Genomic DNA, 27,208 nt, shown 5'->3' with positions numbered 1-27,208 from the left:
TGTCCAGTTTCAAACTGAGCAGGGTAATTGCTCGCCTGGAGATGGAAAACTGTAAAAAGCAGTTTTGATCTTGAAACACAGTTGATTTGATTAGGAGAGACCAGGAAACCCTCTGCACTGAAAGACAAGAAACAAAATGTACTGAAAGAAGAATATACAGAGAATTTGGAACACATTCTGTTAGTAAAATCCATTTGGATGGGGTTTCTAATGCTTGAATCATTTAAAGTGAGATGGGAAGCAGCGTTTGGAGAAGAGTAGAAGGAGTTAGCTTACATTTGCTAGAGGGAGGCTGCCCAGGCCAGCTCTTCTCCATGAACGGTTTCTCGGCTGATCTTGCCTACATTTTCTATGAGGCTAAACCAGAGCTTCTTCCAGTGGTGAACACAATGAAACTGTCCCCAAATTCTGTTTACTCTTTCCTGAGTTTGTGGGGAGATCCAGAATGACTTTTTGCAAAAGTGAGGCAGGGTATACCAATGGCAACAGTTCTGTGAACTATGAGGAGATGGAGGACAGAGGGCTGGTGGAAATATGCTGGGGGAAAAAGGTTCAACTGCCCCTGCATGATAAGGCACATCCTATCTATATCTATATATCCTGTAGCATAGGTGACCTGAGTAGCTGATTACTGGACATCTGGGTATTTGGCATATTGTCCTCAACACCTGGCCAATGTGGTATGTGTGGTAGACCTGTAAAAGCACCTTCACGCTCCAGCCATAGCATCTTCTCTCATTTAAGGTTAAAACCAAGTGTACCACACCTGAAATGCCAAAGGTAGCATCCTCTACAAACCTGGCACTGGAAAGTTCTTTGAGTTGCAAATAAGCCTCAGCTTCTCCTAAGGCTCCTGGTCCCAGAAGAAAAACTAGTGTCTGCCTCCCTGAGACTGCCGGCCACAGGGCAGCTGGGACGCAGCCTCTCTGGGCTGGACTGAATCCACCAGGTCATTTCACAGAGGCAGCTAATAGGTAAAAATCAATTCGTGTAGATAATAAGGCATTGCGTCTTATTACCAATTCCCTGAGAAAGCCAACATCCCTCTATCTTTCCTCTCAAAAGGATGCGTTATTATAATTACATATCACTTTATTAGGCAGCTGAAGCAAAGAGCACATTTGATGCTAATGAAGTGCTGTTGTGGTTGAGTCTGTCACTATTTTTGGACCTGCACATCTCCAGCACTTTTGATTGGGTGACTGAGGCTTCGGATGTCTCTAGCTTCTTCTGTGGGGGATGCTCAGTGAAAAGCAATGACTCAGCTAGCCAGGACTGCGGAACTGTTTACATGCTCAGAATGAGAAAAGCTGCGGGACAGCCAGAACACTCACAAAAGCTCTTTATGTGGTGGAAGTATTTTTCAGGTAGCAGACAGTATTATCTAGATTGAAAAATCCTTCTGAACATTCACTTTGTTTCTATGTTGGTCATCTGTACAGTCCTTGTTTTTCCTCTCTTCCATCCATCACCCCAGAGCGTTTAAGAAAAAAAAAGCCAGATTTCACAGAACTCAAGGGAAATATTTTAGAGGTTAAAAGAGAGAAAAATCAGAGCTGTCCACCGGCTGCCTTTCCCTATGAAAGATGAGTGTTTTGCTGTCTCCATTTTCTGCAGCAGATCCTGAGGAGCTGCTCGGCACTGCGAAGGCATGATTTGGTGTTAAAATTTGACTTAACAGCTAGCGCCCCCAGAAGCAGGCCTGCTCTCACACCCCTTTGTGCAGACACCAACATTCATCCGGTCCCACAGTGACTCAGTTCAGAGATCTAAACCAGCATGGAAACATTCCTTCCTCCCTCTCCCTCCCCACGTCACAGGGCTGTGCTATGGGTCACCACCTAGTCAGACAGTGGCAGGACTGGGGCGAGGGAGGCAACAGCAGCACGTGAGACCATTTCTCTGCACAAGGACCTGTCCAGACAACTGAGCTTTATTACCAAATCGCTTCCTGACAGCACACTGGCAGGCAAAGCCTACTCATCCAGTAAACAAGGCTAATGGTTCCAAGTATCATTTCATGTCTTCTGATACACAAACGAGGAATGTGTCAGACTAACCAATAATTATAGAAAATACCATTGTATCTAAACGCCCAGTTATTCTTAGGCTAGCCCTATTTTGTTACTCTGACTTCCCCGTTCCCAGAGGGGAAGGGAATGACTGAAGCACTAATAACTCTTACGTGTTCTCTTAGTCTTCAACTGTGTGACCAAATCTGTTTGCAGATTTTGCAATACCACGTGCTGCTATCAACTATTTTGACCAAGAGGTTTACGTACTGTTCTTGGACTTTTCCCATTTAGGTGTTCCCACATACAATTTTTACTTTAACTGAGCTTTCTAAGCATATTGGGTTAAGATCTTTCTTTGGTAGTATCAGTAAACTTAGTAGTAGCAGCGAGATGCGTGCCACGCTTCTGTATCTTTTTGGAGTTGATTTGTGTAAACAGGCCAGTCCATCACTGCAGTAAAATCTCGCATCAGCTTAAGAAACTTCTGACTATACCCGTTATCCACCACAGTACCCACAACAGAAGATGTAATTCATCACAGACATCGATGACAGGGAAAAATAAAATGCACCTTGCCCGAGCACCGCAGGGCAGAACCCAGCAGAGAGCAAGGCGAGACCTGCACCAGCCAGCAGGCCAGCTCTGCGTTTGGACAAAGCTTGCTCACTGGCTCCCTCTGCTGAACTGCTCTAACATTTAATACGTTAATTCAAGAGGAAGATGGTAGAAGAGGAACCAGTGCTAGAGACTTTCAGACTAACACCATCCAGCATCAGCTCTGAAGATGACCACAGCCCATCGGCACAGGTATCCGCTAAGCCAGGTATCCTGCAGGGATTTTGAGTTTTTCCATCAGCTCTGGAGCACTTGAAGCCTGATTCCTCCTTCCCAGTGAACATGGCTTGTATCTGACACATAGGCTTCCGCCACAGAGGGTCATATTACTCTTTTTTCTATCCCCTTTTCATGGATCTTGTATGAATTTGATGAAATCTCTACTCCCTGTCAAGTTTGACCTCATTGGCTACTTTCAACTACGAATTAATAGGAAGACAGATGGTGCAGTTATATAAGCCTCGTTTCCTGCCTCAGTCTGGCTAAGAAAGAGCTCAAGTGTGCCAGATTTGTTAGTATGTACATCCTCAGTTTTTGTAAAAGCAGAGCTATTACTACCCAAGCATCCTCTTCCAGATATCTGGTAACTGACCTCAACAGAAAAAGAAAACAGACAGGACTGGCTTTCTCAACTCACTGCCAGTTGGAGATAGGAAAAATTGTTGAGACTCCAGAAGCCTCCCAGGATGGAAAAATACTTGCTGTCTTTCACAGAAACAGCTTCTGCTTTTTAACTCATTTCTGAGCCTACAGAATTAAGCATCATGCTTTTGCTTTTTGATCTAAGAAGGAATTCTTCCCGAGTAAAAGTATTACATTCCACATGGATAAGAACTGGAAAAAAAATACCCAATTTGGGAAGGGGCGTACGTTCCAAATTTTGTTATGGTTCCAGGGATGAGAAGCTACCCGGCAAAACTAGAGTAATCCCAGTGCTTCCACTTCAAAATGCAAGGTGAAGCTCCTGTAATACCTCTAAAAAGTTGCTATATTTGCCGAGTTTTATGCAGTGACTGATGGATCAAAGCTGTTCAAATACCATCTCAACAAAGCTGTACACAAGCTTTAAAATGCTAATGAGTTACCAAGCAGTGGTTTGTCGCTAAGACCTGGTTCTTCACAAGATACCTGAAGCACTGGTTTCAGAGGAATAAGCCATCCAAACATTGGGCTGGATGGTTATTCCGGAATGTGTCCTAATGGGTAGTCAATCCAGCATGCATAGCCTCTTTCCCAAGCAAAAAATCTTATTTCCCCCTCCCAACTCATTCGTAGTTAAGAAAGCTGGAATTAAACTGCTAATTTCTTTCTGGTTATACTAAATAGGAGAAAAAAAAAAAACAACCAACAAACCCAAAGAACCCCAACTAACCCCAGCCAAACAAACCCCCCCCCCCATCCAAACCCTTATACACTCAAAATTCTAGTCATCTACATACAGTCCCTCAGAATTTTATGCCACAAGGAGCTTCCCTATCCTTTAACATGCACTGCAGGATTTGTGCAATCCACGATAGAAAGCATTGCAATGAAGAGAACAGAAATCCTTGCTTTTTCCCTCCAAATTTAATGTGGTGCTTTCAGAGCAGTTAGAACACCAGTTTGTGAGGATAGACTCCATTTGAGAGACAGAATGTAGAACGCAGGTACCCCCGGAGCTGAGGCACCTTCTTGATTTGTGCAAGAATCTGTGAATCCACTGCCTTCTGGTCTGACTTGCGTTGCTCCGTTATCTCGTATTTCTAGAAGGTACAAAGAATAATTGTTAAAACCCTGCAGACTGACTTCAGACTCTTCTATGGAGATGAGAAAATTGAGGGCAAACCCCGAGTTCTGGCATTTTCAGGAAATTTTTTCTCCATTTGTTCTAAATATGGGAAAGGTGGTAGGAGACCGGAGGTGGCAGAGAGAACTGAAGCCGCTCGTTTGGCTTACGTTGCAGGTATCAGAGCCAGCAGCATGCTGTTGGCAGTAGCAAAACAGTAAAGGTGTTTCTTGGTCAAAAAAAATAAAAAAGACCTTTAACTGGAATAATCACTGCTGCTGTTCTGCTAAGGTCAAGCAGGAAAGAAACCCCAAATTTAAAAGGTGTTTAGCTCAATGCTGCTGCGTTTATTCATTGTAATGGAAGTACCTCAGTTTAATGAGGACCACTTAAAAATTCAATTGTCCATTTGCTTCATGGTATTTCCCCCTTTCCAGCCTGGCTTTGTGTAACACAGACATTCATAAAGAATGAACAATCATGTTCTTACTTCTTTTTCAGTGTCAAAGATCTCGCCTTCCTGGTGCTTGGGCTTACGCAGCCTCTTCTTCTTAAAGTACGCATCAGTGAGATGCTTGGGAATTTTCACTCCAGAGATATCAACCTTTGTAGATGTAGCAATAACGAATTTCTGATGGGCCCTACGCAGAGGGACACGATTGATAACCAAGGGTCCTAAAGGCAGAGGAAAGGCAGAAGAGAGAACACAGTTAGCTTTCCTGGATACAACCACTGCTTTTAAGTTTAATTTTTGTAGTGTAAGAGATGACTAGTTTCTTCAGAGATGCCTAAGGCTGAAATCTGAGCAATCAACAAAGCCATTCCCCATAGCCTCTAGAAAAGTCAAAAAATGCTTCCTGCTCTCTTCTAGACATTGAAGGTTAATGACCTCCCCTCCACCTTCCTGGAATGCCACAAAACATGATTCCACTTAGTTACATGAACACGTGATGCACCAAACCATCTGCGTGCAGATCTGTAACACTACAGACCCCAGAACAAACATGAACTTAAAAAAACCCCAACCCAAAATACACCACACACACCCCCACCACACCCCCCCCAAACCCGAAAAAATCATCACACTTAAGCAAAAGCTGTTTACCTGTAACAAGCAAAAGGCCAGTAGCAAGCTGCTTCAAGAAGACAACGCGCTGCAAAGAGATGAGATGTGATGTTAGTCCTCTGGTCCCAGCACTCCAAAATACTGCAACCAAACTGTGCCCGTGCCCGCACTGGGGCTGCATTACTGGCACAAAGAGCAACAAAGCAGCCAGGCACGGGCACAACTGTGCGATCTGGCACGGGCACAACCGTGCAGCCACCATATGAGCCGAGCTACCAACACTTCTCAGCCTTGCTGGAGTTACCACATCTACAACAGATCATGAGTCTCCACGTCCTTCATCATTCGAGGCTGAGCAAAGCCAATTTGTACTTTTTTTTTTTAATCTTTGCCTATTCTAGAGGACAGTGAGACAGCCATCCTGTCACCCAAATTCTCTGTAGTAGTTAAATGCAAGAACTAGATAAAACCCAGGATACAACATATCACGTGGTCAGAGCCACCCCCCAGTTACATTTTATTCTTTCTGGTCAGGTTTTCCTTCCCTGAACAGCATGTGACAATGAAGCCAAAGAATTCAAGAAAATCAAGGATGTCAGTTTAGACCTGTTAGTAAACAACATTAAGACAAAGAACACAGCTCAATGTAACAATCGTTACCTTGCTAATTAGATTAAGAAACAAAATGTAATTCTTCCTTTGCAATAGGTAGTCTCAGACGAAGTTTTAGCCTCATCGCAACAGTAAGGGAAACAGGCATCAGGTCCGCTACTCTGCGGTACAAAGTTTCTGTGAAACGAATCTACACTTTTCTGCACTGTGGCCAGACTCCCTTAATTTTGTCTAAGCAACTGGACTAGCCTGTTTTATTTCCAGCTCTGCATAGAAGAGCATTGGTTTAAAGGCTGCTTTCCCCTAAAGGCAGTACGAAAGAAAGCATCTACACAGAATTCACAAAAAAAAGCAGTTTTGTAGATTCGCATCTTGTGGCTGAGCAGTGTCCCAGTGACATCAGCTGGTAAATTCAGGATACCTCTGCTCAGTCAGAGCGGTTTCAGCACAGAAATGCTGCAGAGCCACTGTGAGAGTCACCAGGACGAAGTTCCTGATTACCTTGCCTCTGTGACGGCCGGTCAGAAGGATCAGAACAGTTCCTGGAGTGATAGAGGCCCGCAGCCTCCTCTTGTGCTGGCAGAAAGGCTTTTTGCCGTGACTCAGGAGCTTGCGAGGAACATCTTCAGTGGGATAGTATCTGGGCTAGAAAAAGAGGAGCAAAATATTGTACCACCCTGTATTCCATGAGACAGAGAACTTTCACTACAGTTTAGATTATTCCTTTTGTAAGAGGTGCTATATTTCACTAAAGGTGACCCTCCTGAAAGATGTTTTTTCTGCTGCAACTGGCACTTTGGGAACACGCCGAGTACCTTCTGTACAATTATGCAACAGCTAAAGTTGAGCTCAGCTCCATATTTCTGTGCATGCTTCCAGTTCAGCATGGCAGCGTGAATGGCATAGGGTAACCCGCTTTTGCCTAACCATTCTCTGAGCTACTGACATTTCCCGAGGACGACAATCGCTGGGCCCGTATCTGGAGGAGAAAACTGCCCCCAGTTCATCGCAGCATGGCACAGGCTGAGGCTGCTCCCAGCCAAGGGGCGCGTCATCTAGTCAAAAGTTATGTGTAACAGCCTCAAACTGCCTGGCTCCCAGCTCTTTTTCTTACCATTTTGCGGATTTTAACCACACGGCTGCCTCCGTTCTTATCTCCGCCAACCGGCTTGGTGATGGTTGCACGTGGCTTTTCTTTCTTCTTCTTTTCTATCTGTAGGCAAAGAAAAGAGAAAAATGTATGAAATTTCAAACTAAAGTCACCATGAAAAACATGATTATTTAAACATGGTATTTATTCTCCTACCTTTGTTTCTGGAGCAGTGTACTTGCGCTTGTACAGTGCTTTCCTGGCATACATGGCTGACCGGGAATATCTCCCAATACCCCGGGCCAGGACAGGGTTACGGCTGGCATGATGCTTCTTAACCTTCTTCTTCTTCTCACCTACTTCCTTCTGGCCTGCCTGTTGCTCAGCTGGCTTCTTCTCAGCTGGCTTTTTCTTCCCTGGCTTCTTCTCACTGGCCGCCTTCTCACCTGGCTTTTTCTCACCGGCCGCCTTCTCGCCCGCCATCTGTGGAACCAAATAAAACAGAAATTATGACTTATTGCAAGGCACATAAAGCTATGTACTATATATACACTCTATATATTTTCTACAGCACCTAAGCTGCAGAAACAAAATAAAAGAATCAGACCTTGATCCTTTACACCATTCCAGTAGTTGTCAGCCACCTCTTACAACGCTGGCACATCAACATACTGCGGAGTCAAAAGCCATTCCGCTGCTTGCTGTGCCACCCGCCGCACAGAACGCTCCCCCGCGCTAATGAGGGCAGCTGCAAGTTCACCGAATGCATCCCAGCAGCAATGCATCCCCAGCAGGGAGCCCAAAGAAAGACAAACACAGGTCGAGGCCGCAGCCGCAGCCGCCCTCCCGGTCCCGGGGGTGGCCGCAGCCGCCCTGGGCGCGGGGCTCCCCCCGCTCCCGCTGGAGCTGCCGGGCCCTGCCGCACCGCGGGGCTACGCCGGCCCTCCACAGGCCACCGCTCGGCCCTGCCCCCAGCTCCGGCCCCAGCCGAGGTCGGTTCCCGCTTCTCAGCCGGGCCCCGGCACGCTCCGGGAGGCGCCGGCCCGGCCATTCGCGGCCCACTCCGGGCCCCGCAGCCAGTCGCGGCCTGGCCCGGCCGGAGGCGGCTTAACCTCCCGCTCCACCCGCGCCCCAACATGGGCTCCCAGGCTTCATCGCCGCCTCCGCGCGGGCGCCGGGCCGGGCCCGCGAGCCCAGCGCAGCCACCCGAGCGCAGATGGCGGCGGATGATGCCCGCCGCGTCCCAGCTCTGACCGCCGCCGCTCCGCCATTCTTACCTTCCGGGGAGAGAAAAGGACCTATATCCGGGTACGAGTGGCCTAAAGAGAGAGCGACGTCTGACGTCACCGCGCCGGCCGCGGAGCACGCTGGGAGTTGTAGTCCCGGGGAACCGGTGCGGGGAAGCCCGGGGAGACGCGAGACGGGAGGGTCCCGCCAGGCGGCAGGGGCGAACACCAGACCCCCACGTTCCGCCTCGGAGGGAGCCGTGTGGTGACCGGCGGCTCCAGGAGCTGCCTGACCCTTCGATCCTCCCTCCCAGTGCACGGCCGACATAAGGCTCCGCACCAGCCCCCTGGAGCGGAGCGGACCAAGCCTACCCGCCGACTGACTGACGGACTGACAGACAGACAGACAGGCTGCCACCACCCCGGGCCGCCCGCGCCCTTCCGTTTGAACCGGCGGCGGGGCGGCGTCGCAGCCCGATGACGCAGCGGGCGGGTGACGCAGGGCGGGCCGCGCCGCGCTCCCTGCGCCTCCGGGGCCTGAGGCGGCCGTTGTTCGCGCTCCCCTCAGGGCGCCCGTAGGCCGCGGCCCGCCCCGGCGGGGCCCCGATGTGAGGAGCGGCCGTCGAGGCGGGGGGGGGGGCGGCCGGCCGCACCGGCACCCGCCGGCTCCGCGGGACAAAATGACATCGCGGAGGTGAGGCGGGAGCGAGCGGCGCGGAGCCCGGCGGGGGGGGCCGCCCGGCCCCGGGGCGTGCAGGGCCTGCGCCCCTCACCGCCCGCCCTGGGGGGCGGCATGTCCCCGCTCCCGCCGTCCGGGGCTGCGGCCGCCCCCTCGGCTCGCCCTCCCTGGCGAGTGGACCCTCGTCTAGCCGGGGCGGGGTGGCGCGGCGCGGCGCGGCGCGGCGGGGGGACGCCCTCCCCCGGGCCGGCGGGGCGAGCGGGCGGCTGGTCCGGGGCGCCGCCGACCCCCCTGCAGGGTCCGGGGCTGCCACGGTAACGTCGGCTTCGTGCGGGGTTTCAGGCGAGTCTCCCCGCGCCCGCCTGTGCCTTTGAACCGGCGCCGAGAGATGAATTTTACTCGCGTGGCAACCCACGCAGTTCCCGGTCCCGAGGCCGGGGAAGGTCATGTTGCCATCAGTGGCCCAGCCCTAGGGACGGTGCTGAAACTAAAACGTGAGCCAGCCCTAAATGAGCGTTCGCAGTCTGACCTGATCTGGGCTCGTAGTTTATTAGTAGCATTCGGTCTAATTTCAAAACCTTGTGGTGTTGCAAAGTGGGATGATGAACAGCTGAATCTGTTTTCTTTGGAAAGACAGCTTATCGCTGTCCTTAATGTATTTTGATATTTGGCTTATTTTAGCAGGCCTTTTTGGGCTGAGATGTTAAGGTAAATTTTAGACTTAAGAGGAATTACTGTCATAAAAAGGAAAAAGACCTTTATATTCTTACCTAACAACCTATTCTGAAATTTGATAAATCTCTAAGTAATATCTATTCAAGTGTAACTTCTTCAGCTTTGGATCATCCTCTTTCTTGCTCTGCTTAAGATGGTTGAAACTCGATGGGTTGTTTTTCAGCCTGCAGACATTTATAGTTGAATTTGGATTTAGGGTCTTCTGAGGTGTGTGAGGGATCTCTAGTGTGTGTTGGCTTTTTTGAATGTCCCTACTCATGCATCAGAACAAGTGTGCAAGTTATGTTTTAGAAATACTTGTGAATTTCCTCATTGTCAGGAGTAATCCTCTTATTCTGCTCAGAAGTTTAAATTGTAACTTGTGAGGGAGCCTGAAAGAAGATGAGAAATGTAAACTGATGAGCCTATAAATAGATGTAATTAAACTACTAGTCACTGCCTCTCTGAATGCTACAATTGTGACAGCTGAGACTCAGAACTGATTTAATCTCTCCTGCTCTTGAAAAGGTGATTAGAAAAACCCAATCACAGCATGGAAAAATGTATCGATTTTTTTCTTTTCTCTCCAGTTTGCTAAGAGAGAAATATGGTGGCAATGCATGACTTATAAAACACGGATCCTGCTGATCTTTTCTGGACTATGCTAACAAAAAAGTAAAAAAAGAGACAATTGTAGCAAGGTTGTATTTCCTACCATGTATTATTTTTCATTGAAAGGCTTCTTGCTTAGCTGATATCCTCTTAGTTTTGTAAATGAGTGCCCCGCTATTTCACTGTGATTACCTTTCTGCCAACACTTTCATCTTACTGTAAACTACTAAGGGGCTTGGAACGGTGTGCTGCCAAACCCCCAAATCAGAATTGCTGTATGGAATATTCTGTGCATAGTGAGGACAGCCAGTTTAATTAGAGCGTGGGTTTACGTGTGTGTGTGTTACTTTCTTGATTGTATTTATTGGCTGTGATGTCCTTTGCTCAGGATAGCCTCCGCACCTGCTCGTAATAGAGGTTGAAGAAGGAAAGTAGAAAAAAAGTCTAAAATGCATTCCATCCCTATAAAAGGAAGTGTAAGAGAAAGTCCTCTATAGGGCTTATGTTACTGGTGTCTGTGTCTGCAGCCCCCTTTGCTCTGTCCTCCAGTTTTGGAAGGGATGTAGCCGCCGAGGTTCAAAAGCACACATGTGGTAGCAGTACTTCAAATGAAGCGATCTTGATCACCGGTCCGGAACCATTTAACAGAGATCACTAACACCCCCATTTTTCTATTTGGGGTGGCTGACAAATGCATCTTCCTACTCAAAGCCAAAAATACAAAGATGAGAGAGCAGGAGTACGAGTTACCATTAGAACAAAAGTTACATAAAGTGCAATAAACTCCATCGGTCTCCCAGATGCAGCTTTTCTTTTGCTACACACACTTACTTTTTGCCATCTCCAGTAGGAGTGTATTATGTGTGGGGGTGAGATTTTTGTTTTTAAACCATCTATCGTCTTTTTAACCTCTGCTTTAAGCACAAGTTATTTGTTCTCCCTTCTGTTCATTAAATTATTATTCTTCTGTTATTTTACATGTTTTTAACAGCTCGTGTAGTTACTTCAGATGCATTTGGGTTTAGGGTAAGGTACAGAGATATTATATTAATTAAAGTTTATGGAATGTCACCATATAACAAATCTGTAAAGCTGATTCCAATAATTTCTCCTTTGTATGTTTATACATTTTTGGATATAAACTCAAAAACTTGCAAAGTTGTCTCTTGAATTTGGTGCATATTTAAAAAGCCTATAAACTGTTCAAAATGCTTCTGTGCTTTCTTTTGTTGTTTGATATTTTTTTTCTTTCTCCTAATAGAAGTAAAATTTTGGAGGTGGAAGTATAGTAAATATATTATCAGCGTCTGCAGACCAAGCTGTCATATTCTGAAATATATTATTTAATGTTCAGTTCATCCCAGGTGCCAATGCTTGTGCAGTTTCCTTTTGTGAGACTGCATCAAAACGGAACTTTTCTCGACTTTTGAGTAGTCATTAGATAAATGTGGCATTGCTTATTAATTTCCCATTTGCTGTAATAACTTGAAAGTATATTTTAATATATCTTTTTCATGGCCCATGGTGTGTAGATTTGATTTTTTTGTTTGTTTCGGGGGTTTGTTTTTTTGTTCTTCAGTTAGAGATACGGTACTCTTCACTAGATTTTCTTGGTGCCAGCAGCATATCCTTAACTAGGAAAAAAGCAAGATTAAGAGGAGGAATCATTTACCTCTGAGATGGAAGTGGTACATAAGTAATCCTAATTCCCACTTGAATGATTTGCTAAAGGTTTGGATATTCTAGAATCTCTAAAACACTCCAGAATGCTTCCATGAGAATCCATGCCTAAAGAGAATAGGCTGGATAAGGCCTTGGTGGGAATATTGTCAATTCTTCAGTACAGAAGGAATTGCTGAACAACTGAAGTAATAACTCTAAATTTAGACATGCACTCACATATTTTGCTGTTTTAGCAATTTAGCATGAAATGCTGACTGCATGAGGGATGATCAGAAATGCTATGCAATTTTTTTTTAGATCTAGCACTCTTATATCTGTAATGAGATTGGTTGCAGAGTCTTTTGCTTAATGTTTTGCTTTACTTTGGAGAAACTAAGAACCTTGTGTACAAAGAGGAATAGCCTGTGTTCTTTCTGCAGATACGGACGTGCATTTTCACTTGTGCTCTGCATAGCGTCTGATTTACGGCAGCTCTGAAAAATAAAGGCGATCTTTTAGTTGCCAAATACAAGTCTGACAAAGCCACTAAAACAGCTCTTAGTTGCTGTGTTCGCATCTCTGTCCCTGGGCTGTGTGGTTGTTTGGGTTTTTTTAAGTTTGTCTTCTAAAACTGTGCCTCATTAAAAACTCCCTTCATCCAGAACACACAGATGCAGTTTAGCACTGCAAGAGTGCAATAAAAATCCTCAATTATAGGTAAGAGAAAACACAGATGTGCTAACTGAATGGCTAAGAATAAGTCTCTCAAAAGTTAATGCCATAGGTGGGGACACTGAGCTGCTTCGATATAGACCATATACAGCTCTCCTTTGGCAGGGCACTATATTAGTCATTCGGAAGGCTGTTTGTGGGTGGTGAATATCAATATGAGATTCCTCGGTGTTTGTATTTAAGTGGGATATATTCGGACCAGAGAAATTGCCATGGTAGTTAGAAGACAGAGTGGGTCTCTTCTGCCTGGCGGCGGTCAGCACCGCATTCTCCTGAGGAAGGTGGAAGAAGACTGGGCAACTGAATAGAGTGTCCACAAGTGAAGTTCCTTCCTGACCCCCATCAGCTGGTGGTCAGCCTGTGCCCTAAAGCATGAGGTTTTGTTAAATTTTCAACCTTTAAAGTGTTATCAGGTGTCACTTTGGATGTTTTGTTTTATTTTTAGGTATTTTTTCCTGATTGTATTTCAGTTTGTTTGTGTGTCCTGTCTTCCTGGAGTAAGGAGAATACATGACTTGTGGTCTTTGTTTATATTGTAGACCTTTTTTGATACCGTTTTAATCTAAGCAGTCTAAGTATGTATAAATATATCTCTTCCACTTACAAAGCATCTCTTGCCAATGTGTAAAATTGCAATGTAATATGCAATGAACAATTTATACTTTCTGCTAAGTTATTCTTATTTAGGAACAAACTTCAGTACTTCCTGGTTTTGAAGCTGTTGGATTGTTCTGTTTAGCCTTGTCATGTAAGATCTTCTATTTATTTATTAACACTCTTTACTTTTAACCTTTTTTTAGATGGTTTCATCCAAATATTAGTGGGGTGGAGGCAGAAAACCTACTGTTAACAAGAGGAGTTGATGGCAGTTTTTTGGCACGGCCCAGCAAGAGTAACCCAGGAGACTTTACGCTCTCTGTTCGGTAAGTGTTAATGTTTTTTTTGTCTTTCTCCCCACGTTGGTAAGAGTCTGCATTTGATGATGTTCTATGGGAAAAGAGTCGTAAATGAACTACTTGTAAGAGATGAAAGAATGCGTGGGTCATTTTTAGTCTGTTGTTCACTTTTTCCCTCCTCTTTTTTTTTTTTTTTAATTATTACTACACTCCTGTTTTCCATGAAGCAGTTCTCACATACTTCTACCCAACTTGGGGAGACTGTAGTTTGGAGGGTGGTGAATTCTGATTCTGCAGAGAGACAGAAAAAGTTAAGGGGAAGCATGAGTAGATTGATAATAGCATTACCTTTAGCCCTTTAAAAATCTATTTGATAACCATCTGAAAGTAGCAGAGATTATATGAATTACTGATCAAGTACATGCAAGAAAATGCCATCCAGATTATCTTCTTACAGAAAAAGTTGGTGGGTTTTTAAGGGCAACTGTGATGCTATTTCAGCTTCCAGAACAGGCCTTTTGTAAACTTGTCCCCTGACTTTGTGTATAGTGGTAGGGATGGGGAGAGATTGGCAAGAGGAAGTAGATAAAGGAAAAGGGAAAAGTGGGATTGGTGATAAGAATAATGCTGCTTGGATACCTTTGAGATAATGGGCCTTGTTGAACAGAAGGGGACTCTCTCAGAGAGCTGTTCTTAATTAATACTAAGACTGTGGGAGCAAATGACTTACATCAGGCAAAGGCAACTGTTTACTGAAGGAGAGGTCTTAGCAGTTAGCGTGAAATTCTAGGGAAAGGAGCAAACAAGCTGTAATGGGTGTCTTGAGAATTCTGAATTCTTGTCACCCCTCCACCCTTTGTGCTTGTGTGTGCAATTCTTAGAGGTCTGAGGGATTCCTGTTGGAGATTGTGAGGCCACATAGCTTATGCTGGCTTCAAGGATTCCTTTGTTATGGAATGAAGGTTTTTTTTTCTCCTATTCTTCCTGACTGTTGGACAGCCACTTCCCCTTCTTGCAAGCCACTAAAATGTGGCTGAAGCACACTTCAGAGGTGCACTAGCTTAGACATTCTGCAATATTGCACTTGGAAAGTGACGCAAATGTAAGTATGGATTTCTCTAACTCAGACAACAGAACACTAAATATAAAAGTGATTGATTGGAAATCAGCTGACTTGTGTGGGTTTTTTCCTTTGTTTCAAATATTAGACGAACTGGAGCTGTCACCCACATCAAGATCCAGAACACAGGAGACTACTATGACCTCTATGGAGGAGAGAAGTTTGCTACGTTGGCTGAGTTAGTCCAGTATTATATGGAACATCATGGACAGCTCAAGGAAAAGAATGGAGACGTTATAGAGTTGAAATATCCACTGAACTGTGCTGATCCTACATCTGAAAGGTCAGAGAAATAGGGGTGAAAACTTCAGTGTTCATGCACTTCTTAATAAATGCATGTTCTATCCGTATTAACACTACAGTCAGCTTCCATTTGATGAAAAGGTGGCCACTATCTTGTATTAAAAGTGGTCCTACTGGTTTCAGTGAGGTTGCTTGCAAAGTAGACCAATAAACATGATTAAAGGTAAAACAATCTAAACCCCAGAAACTACTCAGCTTTCTTCCTGGTGTGATACAATACTAAAAAAGAGGGCATAGTTCCCTTTATTTTTACTGGGAGAATGTTTTATTACAGAAATTCTCCTAAAGCTTCCTGTAGCTGCTACTACTGAAGGAATTCCCAGGTATATTTCTGGGCATAACGTTATACAATTTTTCCAGCAGTGGGCCTATGTGTAAGAAAGTGAATGACACACAAATCCTCAAATTGCTCAAACTCATGTTTTTAGGAGCATGGCTAATAAGGAGAATCCGAGACTTTAGACTTGACATATACTGAGGAAGTATGTGTATGTCAGAAATACACCTCTGTGGCCAGTAGATATCAGTTTATTCTCAGAAGTGAAAAAACAAGGAGAAATATTAAAACAAGTCCTCTCACTGCTCAGAATGGCTTGTATTTAACAGTATGGGGAGGATTAGTGCCTTTTTGGCTATGTTTCTTGAAGAAATGCGGCTGATGTGATTATCCTGTCCAGTTCCTAATGTGGTGGAAGGGTAAGGGCTCAAAGATGCTAAGTTCCCACAGGTTTATCAGGAAAGTGTGTCCTCATAAAGGAAATAAAAGAAGAATAAATGCCTTGGCTGAGGAAGAGGTTGCAGTCTAAGCTCATGTTTATTGGGCACCAGGGAATCCATTTGGACTGTTGTAAAAGATCCAAATCAAAGCTTCATTTGAAGCTTGCGTGAAATGCAAATTTCAGTGATTATGGAAGTGCTTGCTTTGAAGTGTTTCTGTAATCACCCATGTGTATGTACATGTACACTTCCAAAGCTTATTTTGCTTTCTATTTTTATAAACTGAGGCTTTCCATAGACCTGGACATTTTTGTTCAGGTACATAAACGTTTAACTTTGTAATAAATATTTAGAACAAGCAGATTCAGCCGTGGCTGGAATGACAAGTAGGGTACCTGTCTATATCTTACTTTATTTAAAGGTGGTTTCATGGGCATCTCTCTGGAAGAGAAGCTGAAAAACTATTAACAGAAAAAGGAAAACATGGAAGCTTTCTTGTGCGTGAAAGTCAAAGCCACCCTGGGGACTTTGTTCTTTCTGTCCGGACAGGAGATGATAAAGGAGAGAGTAATGATGGGAAATCTAAAGTGACACACGTCATGATTCACTGCCAGGTATGATGAAGCATGAGCTTCTTTAATAGGGCTACTTCCATGGGCAGCGTGTTCATTCTAACAGGAGGGCCATCTTAACACTTCACTATAGAGCTGAATCAGTTTCCCCTTTCCCTGTGGTACTCTATGTGCTATATATCATCTGTTTGATTAAACTGACTTAATTTGATAGCATCAAAATTCTATTAGTGTTTTTATTTTTTTTGACTGCTTGCCTGACTGAATCATGTCATGCCATACTATGCTGTCAAGCACCTTCTACTAGATTTGCTTTTGATTGCATCAGAAGTCTGTCTCTATCTTCTGCTGATGGAGCCTTTCACGTTCATGAATCTTCTTAAGCCAGTTGCAGTCTCCTGCATAAATTATATAAAAATATGAATAATTGGACAAATAGAGATCCATCTTAGTATATCTTTTTCTCCTGTCAGTTTATAACGTTGCACCTGATAGATGATCAACATTCTGTGAAAATTTTAAGTATTGAATCCAAGGAACTGTTTTACATCTAAAGCTTGAATTTAATATAGGGTAGTTATTTACTGAAGTATTATTAAATTGTAGGCTTTTGATACCTTCGTATAGCCCATGAGTTGCTATTTTTAAAAAAATCCCAGATTTTGTAATTTTCTTCCGTTGTCCTAAAAGACAGTGCAACAACTTAATTGTTTAAAAACAGCTAAAATGCAATAACAGAAATAGTTTGGGGATACAAATTGCTTGCCAAGGCTGAAAAGCTAAGTTACCAGATTCCCTGCCCCAAGAAAAATCTCTTTTATTTGCAGTTAACTACTAGTAGCATTTATGACACTGAGGAAAATAACTTAGCATTGCGTCCTTAAAACAGGGATGGTGCAATCCAATACCAGCCTTTTAGGACCCAAAGATACTCTTTTACGAATTGATTTCCAAGGCTGTCTCCTGGATTCTAATCCTGTAGCTCAGATAGCCTGCTTGAGCTGACTGAACCTCAGTTCAGAAGGAATCAGCTCTCCTGAAAAGGCAGATAAAATTATTTTCAATTAGATGACAAAAAGGATAATGCCCTCCATAGTCTGTCTGTGCGTGTTTCTTTTTATTAAGGTTTTGTGATCCATTAGCAGAGGATTTTACTAGATTCTTCTACGTATGTTTTTCAAGATAATTTCTCATATATTGCATAGCCTAAAGATGATATTAGAGTAGATTTCATCATATGAAGAGCATTTATTTTGATGAGCATCTGTCTTTCAAGGAGCTAAAATACGATGTTGGTGGAGGGGAGAAATTTGACTCTCTGACAGATCTAGTGGAACATTACAAGAAGAACCCTATGGTAGAAACTTTGGGCACAGTATTGCAACTCAAGCAGGTGAGTGAATGGAGAAGGCATCACTTAGATTTGTTACCTTCAGCATGTATTGTTGAAGGGCAGGCTTTTCCTTCTGTTCTGTGAGACATCATTTTTTTTCTTTCCTAATGGAAAAATGAAGAATTAAACTTATTGAAACTGGATTATTAAGTCAGTCATTTAAACAGGAACCATTTTTTATACGCTTGTGAAGGATACCCTGCTGTGTCTCATGCATGCAGAACTTCTCTTGGTTTCATTGCGGTCCATAGAGATTGCAGGACTAGTCCAGAAATGAGAAAACTTAATGTATTGAAGAACATTTAGATAAAAGCAATTGTTCCCTGCCCCATTCCTCTCTACCCTCACTGCCCTTCATTGTATGAATTGTAAGTTTTGAAGTCCAAATAGATGCCTGGATCCTAGAATTGCCTATATAAAATACACTTAGTGTAGGGGATTTGTTTTAACTGTCTTCTCACAGTTGTTGTTATACCTTTGTTTAACGTTTGTGTCTTTCTTAGCCCCTGAATACTACCCGTATTAATGCTGCAGAGATTGAAAGCAGAGTGCGGGAGCTAAGCAAGCTAGCAGAGACTACAGATAAAGTCAAGCAGGGCTTCTGGGAAGAATTTGAGGTACCTCATTACATTCCAAGTGTTATGGTATTAAATCTCTACACTACTAAAAAGTTAGGTTTGTTACTGCCTTGACATTTTCTCATCTCCCCCTCTGTCACTTCAGATCCCTGTTCTTGCTCTGATCTCCTGTGTCAGGTACAGCATGGGTTAAAATTTTACCAGTTCCACTCTTGTGTCTGATAGTAAAATGATTGAAATATTTGCCTTTTTTTCAGATTCTGAGAGCCAATTACATTCTTCAGTGCTATTTGCTCAGTACCTAGCACAATCTCTCCTGAATATCCTCCCCATCATGAGGGAGCCTTATGTACAACTGTATGTGGCCCACCAGGACAATTAATCACGTTCATTCCTGTGTTCCTTTGCTTGTGGACAGGAAGTGGTCTGTAGGCTGGATTGACATTTCTGGAGGCAAAGGACTAATTCTCAGCCTATGTTACTCTTGGTGACACGAGTACTAATACAGTGGTGGTATCTGATGCAGTTGGGATATGTCAGATATGTTGCGCATATGAAGGGGACTGCACTGTGCTTTCTCTTGCATGTCTCGGTGTGGAGGATGTTTCAGTTTGCATGCTGCTGTGTTTGGGAGGTTGAGTACTGTTGCTTTAAGGAAACTTCAGTGTGATTTCTCAGTCAATATATGCTCTTGCCCTTGAGTTTGTGGGGTTTTTTTGATAGCTGTTTTGGGGGATCTTTAATACTATTGTGAAGCAGTAGCGGTAGCAAGCTCTGAGATGAAGCGACATTGATTATATGTATTCTTTGGACTCCTGGACATCTGGAGATTTATTTTTGTTTTGTTTGGGTGTTTCATTTCTGCCTGCAGCCAAAATTCTATTTCCTTCCCAGAAAGTAGCATTGCCTTTCCTTCTGTCTTATCTGTGTACCTCTTGTGTGTGTGACATAGCTGTGCTGGCCCAGCCCTCTCTTCCTTTGAAGCCCTAATGACTGCAGAGAGCTACTTAGGTTAGAAAGAAAATACAGCTGAAACTGGTAATTTTTCAAGCACAGCAAATGAAGTATGAGTGTTAACCAACATATTACAAACCACTTGAGTCTAGCCTGGATCCTAACCCATCCCTGACCACTGGAGTCGCTTAACAGCTGCTTGTATGTGATGGTCATAGCCAAAAGCTTTAGAAGTGTCTTAAATATCATGGACAGGTTCATACCACACACACATAAGAAAACCACGGTGGAGTCTGGAACTCTACCAGCAGATGGCAACAGGAAACTGCAAAGTCCTGATCTTTGGCAGAGAGACTGGTTTTGGCTGTGTAATGCTATTTTGATAAACTTCTTGAATAGTGCCGGATTTGCAAAGCAACCATTCTTGAAGAAACTCTTTTTTGATCAGACATGTTAACTAGCTGAGATTATTGTCAGGAGGAGAAAAATAAATCCATGAAAAGCAAAAGATAGGCTCTTACCAAAGAGGTAACACATTTCACTACAAATGTGGACGGAATATAAGAAGGTCAGGTCATGGCAGCGAGGAAATCGTAAAATGAGGATTAGAGCTTTCCCCTCTCTCTTCCCCTGTGCCCATTGTGGGCGGGCAGCCATTGACCCAGGACTGCTGCATGGTCAGAATCCCACCTGAAGGGGGAAGCAAGCCAGCAGAGGCTACTCTGGCTGTTGCTGAGAATTTGGGACTCTGCTTTACCTTAACAGTAGGGTAATGGATTCCTTAGGGGACAGTTTTCATCTATTGCCTGTAAACCTTGCCTGGAGGTAAACTGGCCTCAACCTTTGAATTTTGCTTCTCTTGCAGAGTTGAACACATGAACTTTGATACGGGGCCTGAAGGATTAGGAAGATTAACTACACCTGCTCTAAGGGCTAAAACTTGCATATAGGAGATAAGTGCTTTTTGCAAAGGCTCAATGGTGTGTGCTTTATTGTATCATGACACAGTCAGGTAGATTGTGCCTGTGATGGCTGTGTGATTTAGCCTGAACATACATTACATTTGCAAGTTAGCCAAGCAAAGGGTATCTGTCTGGCTTCCCTGGAGATTCTAAGCGTACCTTACTCTTATTCAGAGGGTGTAAAAAGGAAAAAGTGTGCCTTCTTGGCTTGCCCTTCTGGGTGGCTGGTGGCTTACTAGAAGCTACGTGAATTAATGTTTGGTTTTTTTCTTTTCTTTTTGTGGAGGGAAGCACCCGTGTGGTGCGTTTAGGAATGAATTGTTGATTTGTCAAAATATGACTGAATTATTACTTGACACTTGTGACTCCTTTTCTCACCTCTGGTCTATGTTGGATAGATTTGTCTTGTAATGGATTTATCAGTTGGTCCTTGGAAGGAAAGCATTTTCCTGTCTCTTGGCTTTCCTGAAGAAGAGTATTTGCTAGCAAGCCAGAAGTGTTACAGAAAAAGAAAATCTAAGAAATGAAAGGTTTTACTTGTGAGACATTCCACTTCTCTTTCCCCTTCACTGCTGTTAGTGAGGTCAGCACTAAGCCTTATTTTTGTCCACTGTGTTTTTGGAGATGAGACAATCTCATAGCAGTTTTAGTGTCGTGCTTTTTCATTCACCTCAGGCAAGCTATAGCTGTCAGCCTGGGTGGCAGGAGGGCAAAATCCAGGTTGTCCATGGATCTCTGCCTGTGCTGCTTATGATTTGGCAGTCCAGATGGTAGTTATAAATTACTTGTCTTCAGGCATATTTAAAAATGTACCTCTTGTCCCGTGAACCACTAGGCAGAAATGTTGACAGTCCTTGTAATGTTTTTGCTTCTGAAAAATGGATGTTTGGTGAGCTTAATGTGTGGATGTTGCAGTGAAATTGAGGACTATGCTTCAGATTTATTGTTGCTTTGTGTACATCCCTTAATGAGCTTCTTAGAAGTTGTTGCTGCTCACGGATCTCTCCTCAGGGATGCTCAAAGCAATAATAATTAACTGTATAAAGTGAAGATGTGTTTGAAGCTATGGTTTCCACACTCTTAGTTTTTTCCATTTTTAAGCTGCTAGCAAAGTTCAGTGTTCGGTTCTTTTGCTTAGTGTTTCACTTGGCTGAGACTCAAAAGTGTTAATATTATATGAAGGTGCTCTGTGATAATGGCACTTGAAAGGCTCTTGCAGAGTGGCAAGAGGTGAGCTTACTGCAAAGCGCTGTTTCACCCATCGCTAGTAGTAGCAAGCAGTGCTTTATGGGGCTATGTCTTCTGTCTTTTGCTTCACAAGCATGAAACCTCACAGCTCTCCTATATTGCTTTTGTTCTTTGGTTTCCCTGTATTTAGGATGAGCCTAATTGTCCAAGGTCACTAAGTGAGGTAGTAACAGTAACTGAGCTTGAAATAGAAGTGAGGAAATGTGCCTGACATGTCCAAGCTTTAAAGTAAAAGCAATCTCTGCAAGAGTATTAAGAGTGGTAATAACAAGGGGAGCAGCTTCAAAAGCCTGAGTGTTCCTTTTAGTCAGGCCAGTACTGTTCAGGATTAAAACGTGGAACAAAGACATTGAGATTCTGGTCCCTCCAGCTTCACTGCAAGTAGGGGGATTTGCTACTAAGCAACATGTCTGTGAAGTATGGAATTGCTGTTGTCCCTGTCATATTAGCTGTGAACCAGGCACTGGGAAATTAGCTTCTTGCGAACAGGAGAAATTCCCATGTAGATTTATTGTTTCTGTACTAGGATGGTTTACGTATAACCCTGTTTGTAGTTATCTGATATCCCCACCTCCTCCCCCAACAAGGTAATATGAGAAAGTCGGGGCAAAATTTTGCACTGGTTTAGTGAAATGGGCTTGTGTTGGTAGAAGAGAATAATTAGAGCACTTAAAGTGGCACATGGCTGTGGTGGTGGGTTGTGCGTTGGCATTTTACCTTCTTCATCCATACCTTTGAAAATACTGTAGCATTCCCATGTGGACTTTTGTTTTGGAGGAATAGACAAGAATATCTTCCTAATACTCTGCTCCTAACTGCCGAAGGGCTTTTCAGTGTGCTTGATATTTAGATACGGTTGCTTGTGTGGATGTGCTTTATTGGGTTTTCTGTATGCTACTTCCTCCTCTTTGGCTGTCTAGAGTTGGTCTGGCTGCAGCTTGCAAGGATCCGTTCTGTGGCATTGCTGTAACACAGCCTTCTAATCTCAGGGACTTGTATTGTGGGCTTTCCAGCGCTGTTACTGCAGGCTTACTGTAACTGAAGGAGCAGAAGGCTGATAAGGCCTAGAGGAATTCAGTACAGCTCAGGTAGAGAAGCACTGGATCACAAAGTGCCTTAATCCTTTGCAGGTTGGCAATGTTTTGAATGCATTAATTACTGATCTTTATCAGTACTAAAGCTAATACCAGTTTAGTGGAAATTTTTTTAACTCTTTGCCTGCCTGATTTAGCAAAAAGGAGAAATGAGATAGTGCTCTTAACTTTTATGCTAGTTAAGGAAGACCTAGTGATAAATATGGTTATTTGTACTGGCTCTGTGGAATGCTGCTTGTGTTATTTGGTTTGTTTCATGTCCCTTTTATGATGGCCAGGTTTCCACAGACAATATTTTGTTGTGGTCCTTTGTAACCAGTTACGTTTTCCTTTTACAGTATTTTACAGCTAAAAGCTTTAAGGGACCAACTTGCATCTGCTTGGTCAGAACAGTATAATGAGGAATTGCTGGTTATAGTTTGTGGTTTAAAGAAGCTTTGAATTCATGGGTGTTTATAATTATCAGATGGAAAATAGCTTGCCTTGTCACTCATGCTCCTGTGTTTCTTATGTACCTTGGAAGCAATGCTGGGCTAATTCTGAATGGAGAAATCCAGTACTTCTCTCTCTTTTCTCTCACTATCTGACATTATAATAAAGCATTAACATTTTTGTGAGAAAGGATCACTGTAATGATGGTGAAACAGTCCATACTGCTTTTATTAATACGAGTTATTTGGCTTTTTTAATTTAGACTTTACAGCAGCAAGAATGCAAACTTCTCTATAGCCGTAAAGAAGGTCAGCGTCAAGAAAACAAAAATAAAAATAGATACAAAAACATTTTACCCTGTAAGTATCGATTTCTTTCCTTATAATGTATGCCTGCTACTTTTATGTGCTCTATTTTCTTAGCTCGTAAATACAGGGTTAATTAATCACCACTGTCCTTTTTCTTCTCTTCAGTGACAATTATGTATTAGCCCATGCAGTTTCCAATTTGTTTTCAAACATTTGCACTTTGTCGATACCGATAGTTCGATTCCCAAATATTGTTTTTATCTTCAGCTTTCATTTAAAAGCGTCACATCCCTAAACTGTTATTCAGCAAACTGGAATGCTTAAATCTAAGAGGATTAATTTGTGGTACAAATTGCATGGTGCAAATCCAGCGGCCATTTGCTTTGACTTAGTGCTTGACTGTCCGTGTACTCATGAACATCGATTTTGATCTAGCTTGTTATGAATTAGCCACTTCATTTAAAAAACGGCAAAAGAGGAAAGGTTGAATATTCTAGCTGCTAATTTACTGAGTTTGATAACTTAATAGCTTCTGGTAGCAGTAAGAAATGTATGTGTCTGTGGGATATTTAAAAATAGCTGTGTGTTCACAATTGTAGGATGCAAGTGCTTAATATACATGTATATTCTTCCAGTTGATCATACCAGAGTTGTTCTACATGATGGTGATCCGAACGAACCTGTTTCAGACTATATAAATGCTAATATTATTATGGTAAGTATACTCCTACCTACAGGCATCTTGTTGGCACAGCCCTTGTATACTCTTTAAGGTGCTCACCTAAATCTGGGTTAGTATTGTAACCATTTGTTACCAATTTTTTTTTTTTTTTTCCCCTAGCCTGAGTTTGAAACCAAGTGCAACAACTCAAAGCCAAAAAAAAGCTACATTGCTACTCAAGGTTGCCTACAGAATACAGTGAATGATTTTTGGAGGATGGTGTTCCAGGAGAATTCTCGAGTTATTGTTATGACAACAAAAGAAGTTGAAAGAGGAAAGGTAAAAACAGATTCTCAAACTGGCCTTAGGAAAGGTCATGACATTTGAATGCAAGTAAGGACTAAACTGACTTGGTTATGTTGATTTATATGCTGAAATCTGCTGTGCTACCACTGTCTTTGGAGATCTGGAAGGTGCTGAGTGTCCTTTCTTTATTGGTGCCTATGGGAATTAAGGGTACACTCGTGTCATATCATCAGGCCTCCCTTTCTTCGAGGGTTGACTGATTAAATTTTAGCTACTGAATGTGAATCTGTGTTTTAAAACTGTTCAGGGAATGAGGCACTGGAATGTGACATGTAGCCAAACAGGCATTCTGTGTACTTGAAGGGGTAAACTCCCTGTTCCAGTAATAAAAGTATTGCTGTTTATTTTAGCTTACCAAGCTTGTGTAGACTTTACTAGAAAAGCAGGATTGTGGGATTTTATTACTGTAAGAACGAATTGAGGTGATATTTCTTCTCACCTAAAAACTACAATATAATGTGGAAGTTATTGCCCCAGATTCACCTCATTCAAGTCACATGTACTAGAGTCTACTACAATGCTGTTCTCTCTTCTGGCTTTACTTTCTATGCTTGACTCTGATAACATTCTTATAATGTGCTGAGCTAGTGATTACAACTGAAACTGTACATGGTTAGGAATCCCTCAACTGGGTGTGGGTTTAGCACTTTCATTCCTAAAGTCAGGTTCTTTGCCTTTGGCTGCCCTGTTCTGTATGAATACAGCTACCTGTTCAGCCTCAGGACTGTGCAAGCCCCTTGTGAACTGCTCTGGCAGTATTTGATGCTCTGAAAGAGGAAATTTTCTTGCAAAGATGTATCCCGAAACATCCATTTTACCTTTTAAGTGCAGAGATCTTGTCTTATTCACTGTCTTCTGGCAAATCTAAGGCTATTCATTTGTTTCTGGGTTCTAATGACATATGGCAGGAAAGAATAGGGAATAGTTGAATACTGATATTCCAGCAACAGTCACATACTGCTTCCTGTGTATAGTATAGTTTTATCTTTGGAACGTGTTGCTTCCGATCTTGTTTCTGGGCTTTTTTGGGGGGGGGGGTGGTGGTGGTGGTGGTTTGGTTTTTTTGTTTGTTTGTTTGGGTTTTTTTTTTTAAGTTTCTCTGCTTTTTCCATGTACCATTGTCCACCTTTTTCAATAATCTGATGGTCTGTTTCTGAATGGAAAGCTGTTATGTTCTTAGGTAGGTGTCACTTTTGAAAAAAAATTGAATTGAAAGTATAGCTAATGTTTTTCTATTTGTTACTGATAACTGCGGGGGTTCCCTATCACTGCCACAAAAAGGGGCTTTGTGTATATGTACTGAAGACAAAGACTTTATGGGCTTCTCTTCTGAGTGTAGGTATCAAAGCTGCCATTAGTGGTGTTTGTAGAAACTATTAGACTCTGTCTTGTGGATTTTTTTAGGCTTTGTAAACTTCTGCCCGTTCATCACTCTTATGAAGGGGCATGATCTGTGTTTCCTTCCTGAGAATAAACTGAAGGAGGGAGAAGCTACTGCTTTCCAGTGACCTTCCTCTTAGATCTTTCTCTTGGAAGAAGAGAAATAAATCATGGGGTTGTTTTGGAACAGTTGACTTGAATATACTTAATACACCTTTTTTTTTTTTTTTTTTTTTTGATAACCTATGCAATGGCCTGTGCTCTTCTGTGGTTTCTTTGCAAGTTTTGCTAAGCCTGTTTTGTGTGCTCTGGCTGTATAAAACATTTTCATGTCTGATTAAGTCATCAGTGCTGCATGCATTGATTATTTTTTTTTCTTCTTTTTTTTCCCTTGATGCCTATTTCACTTCTTTAAGAATTGCAAATAAGAGCCTGATATAAAAGAAAAGCTTTTTTATCTCAGGCCAAGATGCTTTCAGATCTGCAGGAAGGAGAGAAAGCTCTACATCAGAGAGGACTTCAAGAGCATGTTGCCTAGGGAAGTGAGGAACTATGAAACATCTCAGATCTGCACAGAGTTCTGAATATGCTTTAGAATGCACTGTAGAAGCAGCAAATACAAATTAAAATAGTGGTGTTTTGGAGGCTGTCCATTGAGCTGATAATACATGCATCCCCTCTATCAGACTAAGGCTTGTTTTAACATTGTGTGTTACTGTTCAGACTTGCTGTGCCAACTGCTCATGTGTTGAGAGTTCTGTATTGAAACTGCAAGTTACATTGGCATATGCCAAGATCAGCATCTTTTCTTTAGCTTGTACCTTTTTGGATAAGGCAGGGGAAGAAGGGCAAAAGTGACAGAAAAGCATCTTTCTGCCTAAGTAGGCTGGAAAGCATGTGTTCAGTCCTCTCTTACTGTATCTCGTGTTGGCAGAAGGAACTTTCTTGTTGCCATGTTTTCTCATAAATAGGCAGTAGTAACTGTTTCTCTGTAGTACTCAGTGTTTGGTCTGCATTTGCTATTGCTGGAAGCTGCATCTATATACCCACTGTAATTTCTCTTTTGATACTGTGTGGGCTTGTATTATGTTCACAGGCTAACAGGACTCGCTCTTTCCTGAGCTTTTACAGGAACCAAATGAAAGCAGCAACAGGTGAACCTGTTCTTCAGTGCACGGAATATATCCCTGGCCAAAGATAATCTTGAGAGAGAAGCAGCGCACCAAAAGCTCTAAATTTCAAAACCTACAGACACAGGAGGATTCAGTCCCCTGTCACAGGATGCAATTCTTTGTTGCTTTAGTGATTTGAATTAGAGAGCTATGTTAGCCCTTTCTGCTCTAAGTGATGCAGCATCCAAGCAAGCAAGCATCCAAGTTTCATTTCTGCTAAGAACGGCTTATACCTTTGACTTGTATTTATTTTGCAGGCTGTTG

The 27,208-nt window shown here is 42.9% G+C and overlaps 2 protein-coding genes across 3 annotated transcripts in view; one reads left to right on the top strand and one right to left on the bottom strand.

The window, feature by feature from the left end:
* Positions 1-4,177: 4,177 nt before the first annotated feature.
* Positions 4,178-8,539, bottom strand: RPL6 (ribosomal protein L6). 2 transcript variants are annotated; one of them, XM_064466013.1, is made up of 7 exons: positions 8,441-8,539; positions 7,380-7,646; positions 7,188-7,286; positions 6,575-6,718; positions 5,501-5,549; positions 4,886-5,070; positions 4,178-4,372 (listed from the first exon to the last, which is right to left on the bottom strand). In XM_064466013.1, the coding sequence occupies exons 2-7, from the start codon at positions 7,644-7,646 to the stop codon at positions 4,220-4,222; spliced, it is 897 nt and encodes a 298-aa protein (XP_064322083.1). In that variant the 5' UTR covers positions 8,441-8,539; the 3' UTR covers positions 4,178-4,219. The 2 variants fall into 2 exon arrangements, with proteins under 2 accessions (XP_064322083.1, XP_064322084.1); XM_064466014.1 differs by lacking the exon at positions 8,441-8,539 and adding an exon at positions 7,771-7,794.
* A 335-nt stretch (positions 8,540-8,874) lies between these two features.
* The window catches only part of PTPN11 (protein tyrosine phosphatase non-receptor type 11), a 30,178-nt gene continuing 11,844 nt past the window's right edge, over positions 8,875-27,208 (top strand). The window contains exons 1-9 of the mRNA XM_064466012.1: positions 8,875-9,083; positions 13,589-13,711; positions 14,893-15,087; positions 16,246-16,438; positions 17,673-17,789; positions 18,293-18,406; positions 23,320-23,416; positions 24,001-24,080; positions 24,207-24,365. Of these exons, the coding sequence (XP_064322082.1) occupies positions 9,070-9,083; positions 13,589-13,711; positions 14,893-15,087; positions 16,246-16,438; positions 17,673-17,789; positions 18,293-18,406; positions 23,320-23,416; positions 24,001-24,080; positions 24,207-24,365 (1,092 nt within the window). The 5' untranslated portion in view covers positions 8,875-9,069. The remainder of the gene's footprint in view (positions 9,084-13,588; positions 13,712-14,892; positions 15,088-16,245; positions 16,439-17,672; positions 17,790-18,292; positions 18,407-23,319; positions 23,417-24,000; positions 24,081-24,206; positions 24,366-27,208) is intronic.

The sequence above is a fragment of the Phalacrocorax carbo genome, chromosome 15 (assembly GCF_963921805.1).
Source record: "Phalacrocorax carbo chromosome 15, bPhaCar2.1, whole genome shotgun sequence".
Classification (NCBI taxonomy): Eukaryota; Metazoa; Chordata; class Aves; order Suliformes; family Phalacrocoracidae; genus Phalacrocorax; species Phalacrocorax carbo.
Note: the sequence above shows the minus strand (reverse complement) of the source record. Positions and strands in the feature narration are given on the sequence as shown.